General features: G+C 35.0%; 2 protein-coding genes across 3 annotated transcripts; both read right to left on the bottom strand.

Annotated features, from left to right (window-relative positions):
• Positions 1–523: 523 nt before the first annotated feature.
• On the bottom strand, positions 524–6,809 carry LOC142182050 (uncharacterized). Its single transcript, XM_075255924.1, has 5 exons — positions 5,845–6,809; positions 3,011–3,238; positions 2,705–2,789; positions 1,052–1,130; positions 524–954 (listed from the first exon to the last, which is right to left on the bottom strand). The coding sequence occupies exons 1-5, from the start codon at positions 5,845–5,847 to the stop codon at positions 879–881; spliced, it is 471 nt and encodes a 156-aa protein (XP_075112025.1). The 5' UTR covers positions 5,848–6,809; the 3' UTR covers positions 524–878.
• A 141-nt stretch (positions 6,810–6,950) lies between these two features.
• Positions 6,951–11,019, bottom strand: LOC142161603 (pentatricopeptide repeat-containing protein At1g80550, mitochondrial-like). 2 transcript variants are annotated; one of them, XM_075255923.1, is made up of 4 exons: positions 10,678–11,004; positions 10,340–10,441; positions 9,607–9,704; positions 6,951–9,013 (listed from the first exon to the last, which is right to left on the bottom strand). In XM_075255923.1, exon 4 carries the CDS (start codon positions 8,930–8,932, stop codon positions 7,511–7,513), a length of 1,422 nt encoding a protein of 473 aa, XP_075112024.1. In that variant the 5' UTR covers positions 8,933–9,013; positions 9,607–9,704; positions 10,340–10,441; positions 10,678–11,004; the 3' UTR covers positions 6,951–7,510. The 2 variants fall into 2 exon arrangements, with proteins under 2 accessions (XP_075112024.1, XP_075112023.1); XM_075255922.1 differs by lacking the exon at positions 10,340–10,441 and having other exon boundaries at positions 10,678–11,019.
• Positions 11,020–13,702: the final 2,683 nt, after the last annotated feature.

Below are 13,702 nucleotides of genomic sequence, written 5' to 3'. Positions count from 1 at the left end.
TCAGTCCATCCAAAACTGGACACGGAGAAGGAATATCAAAATGCTTACTCCCTCATATGGAACCAAACATGGTGTTGAGAATCCTAAAACTTATATTTTCTCATGAATGTCAACAATTAGTTAATTACCTGCATAAAGTTAAGTTAATCCACCTCATTGCTACATTGGTCAGTCATAGAGTTGCATTAGACTACGTAAAAGGGATCTCTGTTCCATTTTTCAATTGATTGTTTCAGTTTCAATGGTAAAAACTTCTGTAGTAAAACTGAACAAAGCACGCTATGATGAACCATTATAGGCCAATCAAAGAAAAGTTATTGTTCAGAAGCCCAAAAAAACCTAAGTAGGATTATAAAGTGCATATATGACCCTGAGCAGTCACGAAATTTTTGACAGCTTCATTTATAAACTTGTACCATATACTATTTTAGGCCAAGCCACCCCGACAAGGACAATAAACGAGCAAATGATGGAGGCCTTTCATTCCACTATTTTTGAGGCATTAAAAACAAGCAAGACTTACTTTATACAAATGAGAATTGGCAGATGAACTAATTGCCAACTTCAGATTCCATACTTCCTTACATTACCATAAAATCAAGGATATTTCACAAAAAGGTCACGGACACTGAGAGTGAATAAGGGGAAGTGTGAGACAGGGAGCAGAAGCCAATTACATAGGATTTAGTTTCTAATAGATACTAGTTTCTATATGCCAACATGGGGATTTGCACAAGTGATGATACAAGCTTCAGGATCAGCAAAACTGGATTTGCAAACTAAGCTGCACCTCCTGTCAAAGTAACTATAGTCGTTACTTATTCAATGTGCAAAACAACTTGAAATCCATGCTACTCCGCATGTTGGCTATGCAGAAATCAGTTTTCTCTCAAACTGCCTATGTTTTCAGGCTTTGGCAAGTGCATCAAAAGCTGTTTCTCCAACTCTACTAGACTGAACAGCCATATAGATGAGATGGAAAATTGCATCATAAGAAACACATATCTTTGAACAATGACGGAAACAAATTCCAATAGCACAATTGGCTTACATCTCATATTTTTGCCGAGCTTCTGTTTGCTTTGCTTTGTAGAGTTCACTGTCCTTTGGCAGGGTGCTCAAATTGTTGTCTACAAAGTTGGACCAAAAAAACCCCATCAGCAAAAGAATTGGCGAAGACAAAAAGGGCTCGGGCGTTTTCAAAGAAGAAACCTTACTGAGTAACTAAAATATTCAACAGAAGAAAGACAATAAGTAAATTCATGCATAATTAGGTAGACCTGTCCACAAAGTGGACAACAGAATGGACAAAATTTTCATTCATTCTATGATGTGAGATGCATCTACTTCAAAGCTTACCTGATCTCCCATCCATACTCAATGAAACACCCCATTCCTGCTGAACCCTATCTTAATGGTATAGGTCATTCCACAGTTAAGTGACTAAGTCAGTTTCCATGTCTGAGCAGCTCTTCTTTTTTTTTAAACTGAAAAAGTGTGCCATTATCAAATGCTATCACCATCCCTCCTAGAAAATCCTGACAACCATCTCTCTTATGTCGAAACACCAGCACCAATTGACAAGGTCAAAGCAGTGTTGTAATTCCAAATGCAATTTGAATCTACATTTACCCAAATAAAAATTAAAAAATAATTTAGCAAAAAGTAAGTGAGCCTCAAGAATTAACTGCAGCCTAAGCATCACAAGCAATATCCAACTTAAACCATTCTCCAGGTATCCAGAACAATATTGATGGCCAGCAACTGCCAACGATCCAACTATCAACTAATCAAGCCATACCACCCCATGACTTACCATTTCCACCATGTGTTTCCTTTAACTAGAGATGAGAAAGAACTCTTCGGAAGACCTGAAACTAATTCTTCGGAAGACCTGAAACTAATTAACAGTTCTCATTCCCAATGCCAAACCGCAAACAGCCCCACTTCCAAGCGCTTCAAAAATGCTGCGGCACCCATGTTTTGGAGGATCCGACACAGGTGCGACATCTCTTTTTGGAGGATCCAAGCAACATAGCCCCACACTCCCAAGTACCTCATTGTCAACACCTTACCTTAATACCTAGAGCTTTTATTATACACATTCTAGAAAGAACATTCATAGCTTCCATGACTAGATCAAACCATGACCTAAAGCAAATAATCGATTTCTACATCTTCCAGCCGACAACAGGATGCAGTGGAGACGTTCAATACTGCAAAAATCATTAAGTAGGAAACTGAAACTACAAGGCAACATGGAGAGTGATAAAAGAAATGTCCTGCAGGCAGATGGATGTGCGGAGTACATGCTACCGTGGGGAAGTACAAGCTAGTGGCAAAGGTAATCAGGCATAGATTCATTATTTTGATGAAGAGGCATAGATTCATTATTTTGGCTACGCTGCTTTTGAAGTACTAATATTATTGTTGGGTTCATGTATCAGGTAGGATTTGCCTATTCCATAGGAATAACGCTATAGCTCTGGCTAAGATATATTACGAACTCCTCAGTCCCGATTCATGAATTTGCGACATTTTAGTCTGCAGGGATGGGACAAAGGACCTTTTTTCCCTTACACAGAAATATTCATTGTAGGAAAAAGGTCCACTACTGATTAATTATCCTGACAACTTAGGCCGTGCTTACTCTTGTTATATATTACATCCTATGTAGCAATCGAATTCACCTAATCGAATTCACCTGCAATTTGTGGAGGAGCAAATTTCTTCACTTTTTCACTTTCCTGAGCTTCTGACAAAGACATGTTGTTGGTGAATTCTGGTCCCTGCCAATAAAACAAATTCTGAATAACAGGTTTAATCCTGAATATAGATTGATGTTTACAGAGTAAAATTGACAATTCACGGGCAAAAGCATGACGAAATAATCGGACCTAAGGTATTACTGAATTCTTCTTATGATCGATGGATAAGGAAATTGAGATACTGGAAACTTGACACTAGTGCAGTAAGGCATACTCAACTTCCAATAAACTAGAGATTATACCTTCTTCTTCTCCTTCCTCTTTAGAATTTTCATGTGGCATTTTTTAATGTAATGCATCAAATGGTAACGTGAATGCCTTGAATTTAATTGTTCTCTCACATCAGGATTTGCAGTAAGCCAGTCTATAATTTCCTTTGATTTAATCACCTCATCCGTGTCTAGAGACTCTAACCAGGAATAAACAGGCATCCACTGATCAGTTCGTTGAAATCGATGATCAAAATTTTCCTGCCATACAAGGATACTAAGAATAAATTGCTAGTCGTCTACCACAAATAATAAATCAGTAGATGTTTTAAAAATAAAGTCAAACATTGGGCACTGTGAAAGGAACATGTTTAAACATGTACAGATTAGATGAATACTACAGTAACACTTCCTTTACAAAATTTAACTTGCACTTGGCATTGATTCTTAAAATAGGGAATTTCTAGCGTAATCATTATGTCGGATTGGTAACAAACTATAGCAGACTCATTGCAGGCCAATTTAATAAATGGTCATCGATTTATGGCTCCAGAGATCTTATTTGCATGAAACTTTTGATGTCATTGAATACAAAATAACTGTATATTATGCCTATCAAGTTTTGCTTGTAAAAAATAATCTACAAAGACATGCATCTTCCCTGGATACTGCAAAAAGAACAATCTGGAAAGCAAACAAACAGAAACCATGAGTATAATGTGCAAACAGTTATTGAAGTTTTTCTCTAAATAATTATCAGCCATGGAGTGTTTGGACATTCACATTCACCAAACCACAAACAACCCATGCTAAACTCACGCATCTGGAATGTCTGTAAATACAAACACATAAAAGAGCTGGTTGGGTAGCTTTTCAACCTGGAAACTGATAAAGAGATTAAAGTGTAACATAAGAAGCAAAGGCTTATGAGCACCAGCACCATAAGCCTATACTTCAAATCATATACTAATTGATCAGATCATTTCATCAAATTTTCTTGAGTGGGACAGGCGTCCTAACCGATATGGTGTAAAATGTAAAGCAATCAACAAAGCAACAAATTAACAGAGAAGAGAGAGTTGACAGAAACTTGAGAAATAACTTGGCACCTTAAAACTTCCCCTGAGAATGAAAGCATAGGAAGCCATAGTACCAAAGTGTTAGATCATGAGAGTAGCATCCCAAGATCATGAGAATTTTGTCTACCATTTAAGCATGCTAAAGATCTGTATTTTGCATAATATTGGCATGAATGAGTTTAAATGGTGTGACGTGGTTAGTGAGGATTCATAAACCCGATCTCCACTTGGTTGGGACTGAGGCGTTGTACTTGTTGTATTTATGCATGTTAAAGCTAGAGATAGCCTCCTATGAACTGTGGCACTAAAATGAGACAAAGCAAACTGGAGAGGGTGGTCCTTGATTTGGGCCATGAATGTAAAATTCCAAAGATATATGTGGATCTAGGAAATGAAAAAACGGGTTTGATTCAAGTATTTGAGTTAAACAGCATCAGAAAAAGAAAACGATCTACATCTAAGAATGATGAACATGATTTTGAGAATGAACAAAATTGATACGCGAAAACAGATATAAAAATAAACAGGAGTTGACTTCTTTCTTCCTTTTCTTGGTACCACGAAAAGATCAGAGCAATATTTACTTTTAGAGGAACAAGGACAAAACCTGTGGCCCAGACACCCTGGTTAATAAAAAAAAGACAAAAAACCTTAGACTAAATTTTATCCAGTTAGCATAGATAATACAAAGGTTGAAGTGAGATTCAAAGTTTAGAACGTCCTCAACAAGGATAAAGTTGCATGAAAGCCATTTGATTTACATCACTAAATAGCATTGAATTTCTTACAAACAATAGCTGAAGAGGGATTTGTAAGGCCAGTCAAGTAAAGAGAAGACCAAATTGAGGTAAGTTAACTAGCAGTGTTATCAAATGTGAAACACGCAAAAAAGCTCTAAGGTCCGTTGGGGCTTTAAGCGCAAAGCGCAAATAAAGCGTGGGCTTTAATGAAAAAAGGCGCAACGGGAGAAAAAGTAAGTCCAAGACTAATCATTATAAGCATGAATAACAAATACTATATGGACAAAGAAATTAAAAAAAAAATTACGATAAAGTGAAATATCAATTGTCTAAGGTCGCCTTTCCAGGATTACACTCATTGGAAAGGAAAAGTATGCCTTAGAGTTTTGATGCGAAATTAAAGCGCGCACAAAGAGAGGCGAAGCGCTCAAGGTGTTTTGAGCCTCGCTTTAGGGCTTAAGCGCGCCTTTGGCAAAACTGTTAACTAGGCGAGCGTCCACTTTGTCTTTTGAGAAAGAGAAAGAATACTGAATATATCCAAAGTGATTAATCGAGATTTCTAGAGGAAAATTCTCAACTCCTTTGTTTATAACTTTATATACATAATGATGCAGAAGGAAAAGATTTTTCCTACAATCGTAGATAGAATAAGGTCAAAGGGGAAATTAAAAATTTGGATAATGCAAAAAAACCTAAACTCTTTTCACAAATATACAGGTGATTTAACTAAAGGTGCCATCTTTATTCTGAGCAAAAGGTATCAAAACAAGTAAAAAAGATTCCAATATTCGAGACTAAAAACACCTATCAAAAATATATATATATTCGAGGCTCAGTAAGAGGGCAAGCAGCACCCCATGTATTATTTCAGTCCTTAGCTAAATTAGCTACTATAAGATTAAGATAAAGAGAAATTACTGGTACCAGCCCCGAAATCCAAGTACAACCAACAAAAGAATAAGGAATTAAACACCATGTGTAATTCTTTTTTCAAAAGAAAAAACGTAGAGCACCAAGATCAACTATTTATTTCACATTAGAAGAATACCATTGAACCCCAAATCAATGGGAGTAGTCGCTTGTCTTCTTCGGCGTATTAGGATGGCCAGCTGTCAAATTCCTCAGCAAACTGCAAAAGAAAAAACGAGAGGACTGTCTGGTAGACGAAGCAGAGATACTGCTTCTGGAGCGCTTTATTTCTGTTCTTATATAACTGTGTGTACTTTGTGAAGAGGTTAGTAGAAAATGACACAAATGGTCCATTAAGTTCGGGTAAGTTTAAATTAGCCCCTTTAATATATTTTTTTTAGTAATTTTATTCTTTTTAAATTCGTCAAAAGTGAATATTTTTCATCTTTTTCAAATATTTATCAAACTTTGGCGGTTAAATTTAATGAAAAATTATGAATAAAGAACTTTAATTAAAAATACTATGAAAGAGTCATCATGTCTTAGAATCTGCAAGCCAAACACCATAACTAGACCAAAAATAACATAAATTACACCAGAACCACATTTACATAAGAAAAACTACAGCAAATGTAAGTTCTCATTAAATCTTTTTATTTTTACCGTTTCCGTTAAATCTGACAAACTGATTTGTTATATATTTGATGGTGACCGAAATTGTTCACTTTTAATACATTTAAAGTACCAATTGCCCCAGTGTATATATATAAGGTACTGTTTTAGACCTACCTTCAAACATAAAGGGATCAGTTTTATTATTTTCTCGTGGGAATTGCGCTGCCTGCTTCTTTTTTAATTGTTATAATACTCCCCTACCTACTTTTTCAAAATTGTAAAACTTCCCCACCATTCTCTAAATTCTTATATATTTCATCACAAAATTTGCCACTTAGTAAAAGAAAGCAGAAGTTTGACGTCTACTTAATTTTTAAGTTTACCACAATCAAGCTATCTACTTCTACCTAGTCTCCATTGCACACTTGAACTTTTGCGTGCTTGTTGAAATAGTTTTACAAGTCATTTTCAGGTAATGAATGTACACAACAATGTAATCCTACTTCTGCCTCTTAGTCCCCGTGGTTTATCCAAAGTCGACATGCTTACTGAGAAGAAGTAGCTAGCTATACTCTAGTTCGAGCTTCGACCTGCTTCTTAAAACTGATCAGAAACAGAGAACTTTGAATACACGCATAAGACAAGTTTGTTGAATTAACGAAATTATTTGTTGCAAAAGAAAGAAAAAAAGATTGTTTCTTGTTATCCTTTACAATTAAAATACTAGTACTACTTATTGGTGCAAGACTTTCCAAGTTCCACAATCAACACAGACAATGTGAAAAGAATCCATCATCTTTTGAGATCGGTGTGTACATTGAAAAGAATCCAAAAGGATAAGAGACCATGGTTTGATTCTTTCGTTGCAGCAAGGTCAGGTAACTATTCTAATTCTCTCTTCGCATGCTGTTTCTTTAACTTTCATTCAGCATACGGCAAAATGACTTGAGGAGTACAGACAGCTTGTCAGATTTAGATGCAGAAATCCAGCCACAAACACGTAGCTCACCAAAACGCATTCTCATATCTTCAAAGAGCGCCAATTGATGGGGCATCACTTCTGTACTTTGTAGACACATCCAAAAGGAGGACCACCTGCTGCCACAAAGCACTAGGATGACAAAGAACTGATGAAGTTTAACATGGATTTTACATCTTAACTACACTGTCTCATGTGCATTCATAAAACATCAGCTGCTTCCACAGTCAGCACTAGTCAACTTTGTCCCCAGTTCTACCCTAGGCTTAGCTGAAAGGCCCCTTGCTAACATCTCTTCATCATATTTGCGTGCCATATCAACCATACCCTTTTGCACCAACGTGTCAATTAATGCATTGTAAGCAGACACATCTGGACTCAACCCCTGTTTTTCCATCTTTTCCCAAAGAATAAAGACTGGTCGTAGAAATCCCCATCTTCCAAATTTCCTCATAAGCATGACATAAGTGTCCATCCTAGGCCGCACTCCGCTTTCGATCATTCTATCAAACAACTTGAGAATCTCTCTGGGCTTTCCAAGGCATCCAAAAAAGCAGTTGTATGTAATGACATTAGGCTCGCAACCCTTGCTAGGCATTTGATTAAGCAATCTATATGCGTCTTTGTACCTCCCATTTTCACACATAAGCTTGATGAGTGTGTTATATGTAGAAACATTTGGTTTGCACCCCAACTCAATCATCTCTTGACAAAGCTTAGCTGCTACATCAACACCATCTGAAATCCCAATAGCACGGATGACAGTGTTATACGCGATCACATCCAAGTCAATTCCCTTCTTCTTCATTTCTTTGTATAATTTTACAGTTTTCCATGGTTTTCCGCTCTTGCATTGTACATCCATGTAAATAGAGTACGAATATAGATCCTTTTGCACACCCCTTGTGTCCATCTCTTCCCAAAACTGTCTACACTTCCCCCACCAACTCATTTTGAACCACCCACGAAGAAGCATATTACATATTTTTGTGTCCACTTTAAAACAAGAATACTTCACATCATTCTTGTTCTTAGGGAAGCACAACTCTTCGGCCTCTATCACATGCTTATACTCACATAGAGCATCAATTAGATTTGAAAATGAAATGTGATCTCTTAAATTAAATTCCTCCGCCTTATCAAACATATCAATTGCTTCTTTAACCATGTGAGCAGACACATAACGTTTGAATAACACCCGGAAGGTGGTGTGATCGGGCATGGAGGGCACACTACTCATTTTCTCAATCATATTCCAAGCTGCATCAAATTCAAAAAACTTGCCCAAAATGTCAATAAGCTGGTTGCAAGTTTGGATGGTGTGTTGGAAGCCACACTGCGTCTCAGCCCAGTTGAAGAACTCTAAAGCTCTTCTCCAGTCATTATTGTAACAAGAGAGCGTTTCCTGCACGATGGTGGGGTTTAGGGATTCAAAGGAAGCACTTGTTGAACTGGCTGGAAGATTGAGAGGTGGGGATGAATTTGGGTCATCATAGTTGGGAAAGGAAGTGAGATTTTGGGGTTTGGAGGGAGTGGAGTAATAACCGTGATGGAAAAGAAAGTTTTCGAATTGGGCGAGAAGCAAAGAAGAAGGTAAGAAAGTTGAATATCGAGAAATAACAGACGAAAGCATTTTAGAAGAGCAGGAACTGGTTTTCGAATATAATCTACAGTAACTGTGTGGTTCACAAGACTGCAGGAGTTAATGATTGTCCTGTAAAGTAAATTACAATGATAAAAAATGCACTATATTAGTTTAGCATCACCACAGAAAGGATTATCTAAAAACTAAATATTTTGAGTTTTTACACTATCCTATAATGGAAGACTGCATATCGGCCAATATTTGTTTGCTGTTGACTTATTATTGGTGTTTCTTTACAAATACTTGTAATGGACAGTGTAATGATGTAATCAAAATTTCATTGTTTACATGTTGTCTTTCTTTAATTTACGTAATTTAGTTATCGCCTTTTATTTTCTGCTATTATATTATTAATATGTATGGCTATATATACTTTCCCTTATCATTTCCTGAAAGTTCTTCGAACATATTTCAATAAGACATTTGTTTTATGTAGTTTTATATTTTTCAACACATAAACAAGTACCTCAATTCCGGACTATAGTGTAATACACAATTTCCTAGAAAACAAAACTTCAACTGAATTCCATGTCAATCTCAACTTAATTCACAAATCACAGATCATTCATGATCACATAAAAACCATCCCTTAACGCATTTCACATCCCTTTTGATGATTGCAAGTTATGATAATTTGATTTAAGGAAAAAAGGAAAACTTACCAATTTGCTGGAAAATTGATGGACAACAACACAGAGTAATTGCAGCCACTAGACCCCAGCCAGTTAGAGTTAAGGGGCTTTTGACTCTTCTTTTGTTTCTGCAAAGTAAAAAAATAAGCCTCAACGCATTGACAATGTCAACCAAGATTCAATTTACCAAACCAACTTAAATTTCAAGTTAGTAATTCCCCAATTCATCGTCTCCCCCTGCCCCCACCCCACCCCCCACCCCAACAAAAGAAAAGAAATATATAAAACTATTGATCATGAATATATTGTAGAACTTAAAAAAAAAACCAGTTTAGCATAGATAATTCACTGTAAACTAATTCCTAAGTTGGTAACTTTTATAATACCTGTTGTTTTAAAAAAAGTTAGAACTTTTTAAACCATAATGGAGCTGCAATCACCTCTCTCTTATTTAAAGATTTCAACTTGGTTATCATAAGTTCATAGCCTAATATATTTGAAAAATTAAAGGAAAAAAAACATGTATGGATAATATTAATTGAAAGCCAATATTCTATAGGATATTTTTTTCAAAACATAAAATAAATTACTCAGCTTATGAAGTAATAATCTTAAGATGTACTTACCAATAAAACAATAATACTCCTAATAACTTTAAGATGTGCAATTGAATTACGTTGTTCTAAAATGTGAAATGGAGTCAGTTCATAAACATATAAACTATTTTCTTTTTTCAATTGTAACAGATTAACAGTATACATACATGAGTTTTCAGGCTTAAATTGAGATAATTGGATGAATAACTATATTGGAGATATACTGGCCAATGGCTCAAACACCCAATCCTTTGCAAGATCATAGTATCCTGTTCACCAACTCAAAGCATGAAATTGTAATATAAAACATGTGATTTTTGCATCAAGGATGAAGACTAGTAATGTCAATTAGCACTTCAGGATACAACGAGCTGCAGTGTCTTCTTAAAATACACATAGAACTAAATTAAGAACCAAAAAGACTGATTTGGTAAATAGGTAAATCACAGAAAAAATGCTATGCAGGTTATACAAGAGAGCAAAATCAAATAAAATGGAGTTATACCTTGCCTCAAGTCGGGATGCAATACTCCAAGGCAACGAAGCTGTTACAGCTCTGAATACGAAGAGAGAAAATGGGTAGTGCGGAGGAAAATACTAGTACTAGTACTAGAGAGAATAAGCTAGGGTTCAGTCAAATATGAACTAAGAAGAATCAATAGAACAAGAAAGAATTGAAAAAGAGAACCCCCAAAATTCTTTGTTGGAACGTTTCGAATAATTCGAACATATGGATTGAACATTTGCACTCAGGAAATCAGTAATATGTCGACCCAACCGCCATTTTCTTTCAGAAGTGGTCTGTAGGGGTTAGGGCTATTTACAGCTTGTTTGGAGGGTTGTTACCGGTTGTATCTCACCTTATTATTACTTTAAATACAATATTTGTTTTTATTGTTACTTAAATTTTATTATATCGTATCGTTAAATATGCCATTACATAACAATAAAATATGACACTTTATGTAACGACCGATTTGGTGTGGTGATGTCGTTTCCTTGTGTTTTCTCTCAATCTCACCCTTCATTATTATTAAATAATTTTATTTTATTATTTACCCTACCTTTTTATATACCATCTCATAATTTTTCTTTATAATATTGCAAGTTTATGATGCATGATACCATGAAACGACGGCAAAACGACACAATTCATCCAAACATTGTATTCATCAACGATACGGTACTATACAATACAATACGATATGATACATTATGAAACGATATGTAACAACCATCCAAACAAGCTGTTATAAGTTGCAATTTGCAATTTTATACTAGTGTGTTTGGATAAGTTTCTAAAATTAATTTATTTTAAAAAATATTTTTTTCAAAAGTATTAGGTAATAATTAATCTTTGACCAACCTTTTAAAAAGTGTGTTAAGTGTATTTTTTTCAAAAATAATTTTAGGAAGAAACTATTTTTTCTGGTTCTCAAAAACTACTTATATTTTTACTCAAAAGTATTTTTTTCTTCTAAAAGTTTGGTTAAATACCTTAATTTTAAAAATATTTTTGGCCAACAAAAAACTTGGCCAAACAGTTTACTAAAATACAACTTACTCAAACGCAATTATTTTCATATTTATAAATTGCATTTTAAAATGTAAGTGAAGCTAATGACTAGACCCCGTTATTTTCAATTAACACATGTAAATAGTTTCACATATGCATATTTTTTAATTAGTGGAATTTTCCAAACAAAATTACACATTTTAGAAGAAAAAAAATCTTCAACATGATCATATGTCTTGTTAAATAACAAAAATAGTCCGTTGATCTCAAATAATCCATTAAATATACTAATTGGCAGTTTTAATCTATTAAATTTGCAAAAAGTGATAGCAAGTTTAATCTGACGAACTCCGGTTATTAAATTTAACACGACAATGAATCGAGGAAGTTCTTTATTTAATTAAATATATCAAATTATGAGTAAGAGTTAATTATGAAATTTTGAAAGTTAATTGTAATTACAATTTTATATAACATTAGATCCACTTAAGAATTGTTAAAAATAATCGACATTTTGTGTTGAAGACGTGCTTTTATAATAGTATGACCTAAGATATCTATTTGATACTTCCTCATAACAAAGATGTCAGAGCAACTTGTATACATCTCGAGGAAATTAGCTATTAGTTTTGTTTTTATATTTAATGAAATTTCAATTAGGGACTATAATATTTACACTCTCTACATTAGGATATGCTCTTGGGTGCAAATGATTATATGATTCTTAGGATATATTATCATTAAATTTGAGTAGATTAATTAAAACAATTTGTTTTCTCAATATATAGAGGTCATTGTATAAGCTTTTATGTTCCGAAAATGCTAGGGAGTATATTCATAGTGAAGTAGATTACAATAATTTTAGTATTCGCTTATTACAGGAAAAAAGTAGTAAATATTTTTAAAAGTTTTAAATTATTTTGAAACAGATATTATTAACAACAACAAGGAAGATCTCACACGTCCAGAGGATGAAAGTTGCAAATATGAGGATGTTGAGGTGGATGTGCGGGCATACAAGGAAGGATAAGATTAGAAATGAAGATATTCGAGAGAAGGTGGGTGTGGCTCCCATGGAGGACAAGATGCGGGAAGCAAGACTCAGATGATTCGGGCACATTCAGAGGAGGAACACTGATACACCGGTGAGAAGGTGTGAACGACTGGCGGTGGTGGGTACGAAGAGAGGTAGAGGGAGACCTAAAAAGTATTGGGGAGAGGTGATCAGGCAGGATATGACGCGACGTAGGGTTACTGAGGACATGGCTCTAAACAGGGAATTGTGGAGATCGAGCATTAAGGTTGTAGGTTAGGGAAATTGTGATGTCTTTTTTTTTACAGCGTACTAGAGTGAGACTAGCCAGTTAGGAGTTAGTCTTAAGATCAACTACTGATGATGGGCTTTATCTGCTGTGTATTAATACCTTACATCTTTCTCGTATTTCCTATATCTCTTATATTGCTGTTACTTTGTTTTTATGGTATTTATGTTATGTTATTGATTTAATGATATTTTATGTTGTTTTATTATGAGTCTATTGATAGTACTAATATAGTGTCTCTTGTTAACTCTTCGAGCCGAGGGTCTCCTGGAAACAGCCTCTCTGCCCCTCGGGTAGAGGTAAGGTCTGCGTACATATTACCCTCCCCAGACCCCACTTGTGGGATTACACTGGGTTGTTGTTGTTGTTGTTGTAATATCCCACATCATGGAATATGAAGAGAATAGTGTGCATGCAAACCTTACCGCAATTGTGAAGATAGAGAAACTGTTTCCAATAGACCCTCGGCTCGAAAAGATACTCCTTCCTATAAGCACCCCTGCCCTATCCTGAAGAGATGCTATTAAAACAGCATAATGGAACTTGAAAGTTCTTTTCAAACTTTTGACACCTGCTTTCAAAATTTTAGGGGTCTACATGGTTACAACTAATAATATTACTGCATATATTAGGATTAAGTGATAAATTAATGTAATAATATATATATATATATATATTAATTAAATTTAATT

The sequence above is a fragment of the Nicotiana tabacum genome, chromosome 6 (genome assembly GCF_000715075.1).
Source record: "Nicotiana tabacum cultivar K326 chromosome 6, ASM71507v2, whole genome shotgun sequence".
In the NCBI taxonomy this organism is placed as follows: domain Eukaryota; kingdom Viridiplantae; phylum Streptophyta; class Magnoliopsida; order Solanales; family Solanaceae; genus Nicotiana; species Nicotiana tabacum.
The sequence above is the reverse complement of the archived record's forward strand: the minus strand, read 5'-3'. Positions and strand labels throughout refer to the sequence as shown.

Excerpts from the sequence above, each read along its gene's own strand:
- LOC142161603 (XM_075255922.1), bottom strand. The coding sequence starts at position 8,932 with ATGCTTTCGTCTGTTATTTCTCGATATTCAACTTTCTTACCTTCTTCT.
- LOC142182050 (XM_075255924.1), bottom strand. Across the intron at positions 2,790-3,010 it reads AGAGGAAGGAGAAGAAGAAG|GGACCAGAATTCACCAACAA; the intron begins GTATAATCTCTA and ends TTTTATTGGCAG. Across the intron at positions 1,131-2,704 it reads TGCTCCTCCACAAATTGCAG|ACAACAATTTGAGCACCCTG; the intron begins GTGAATTCGATT and ends CCAACTTTGTAG.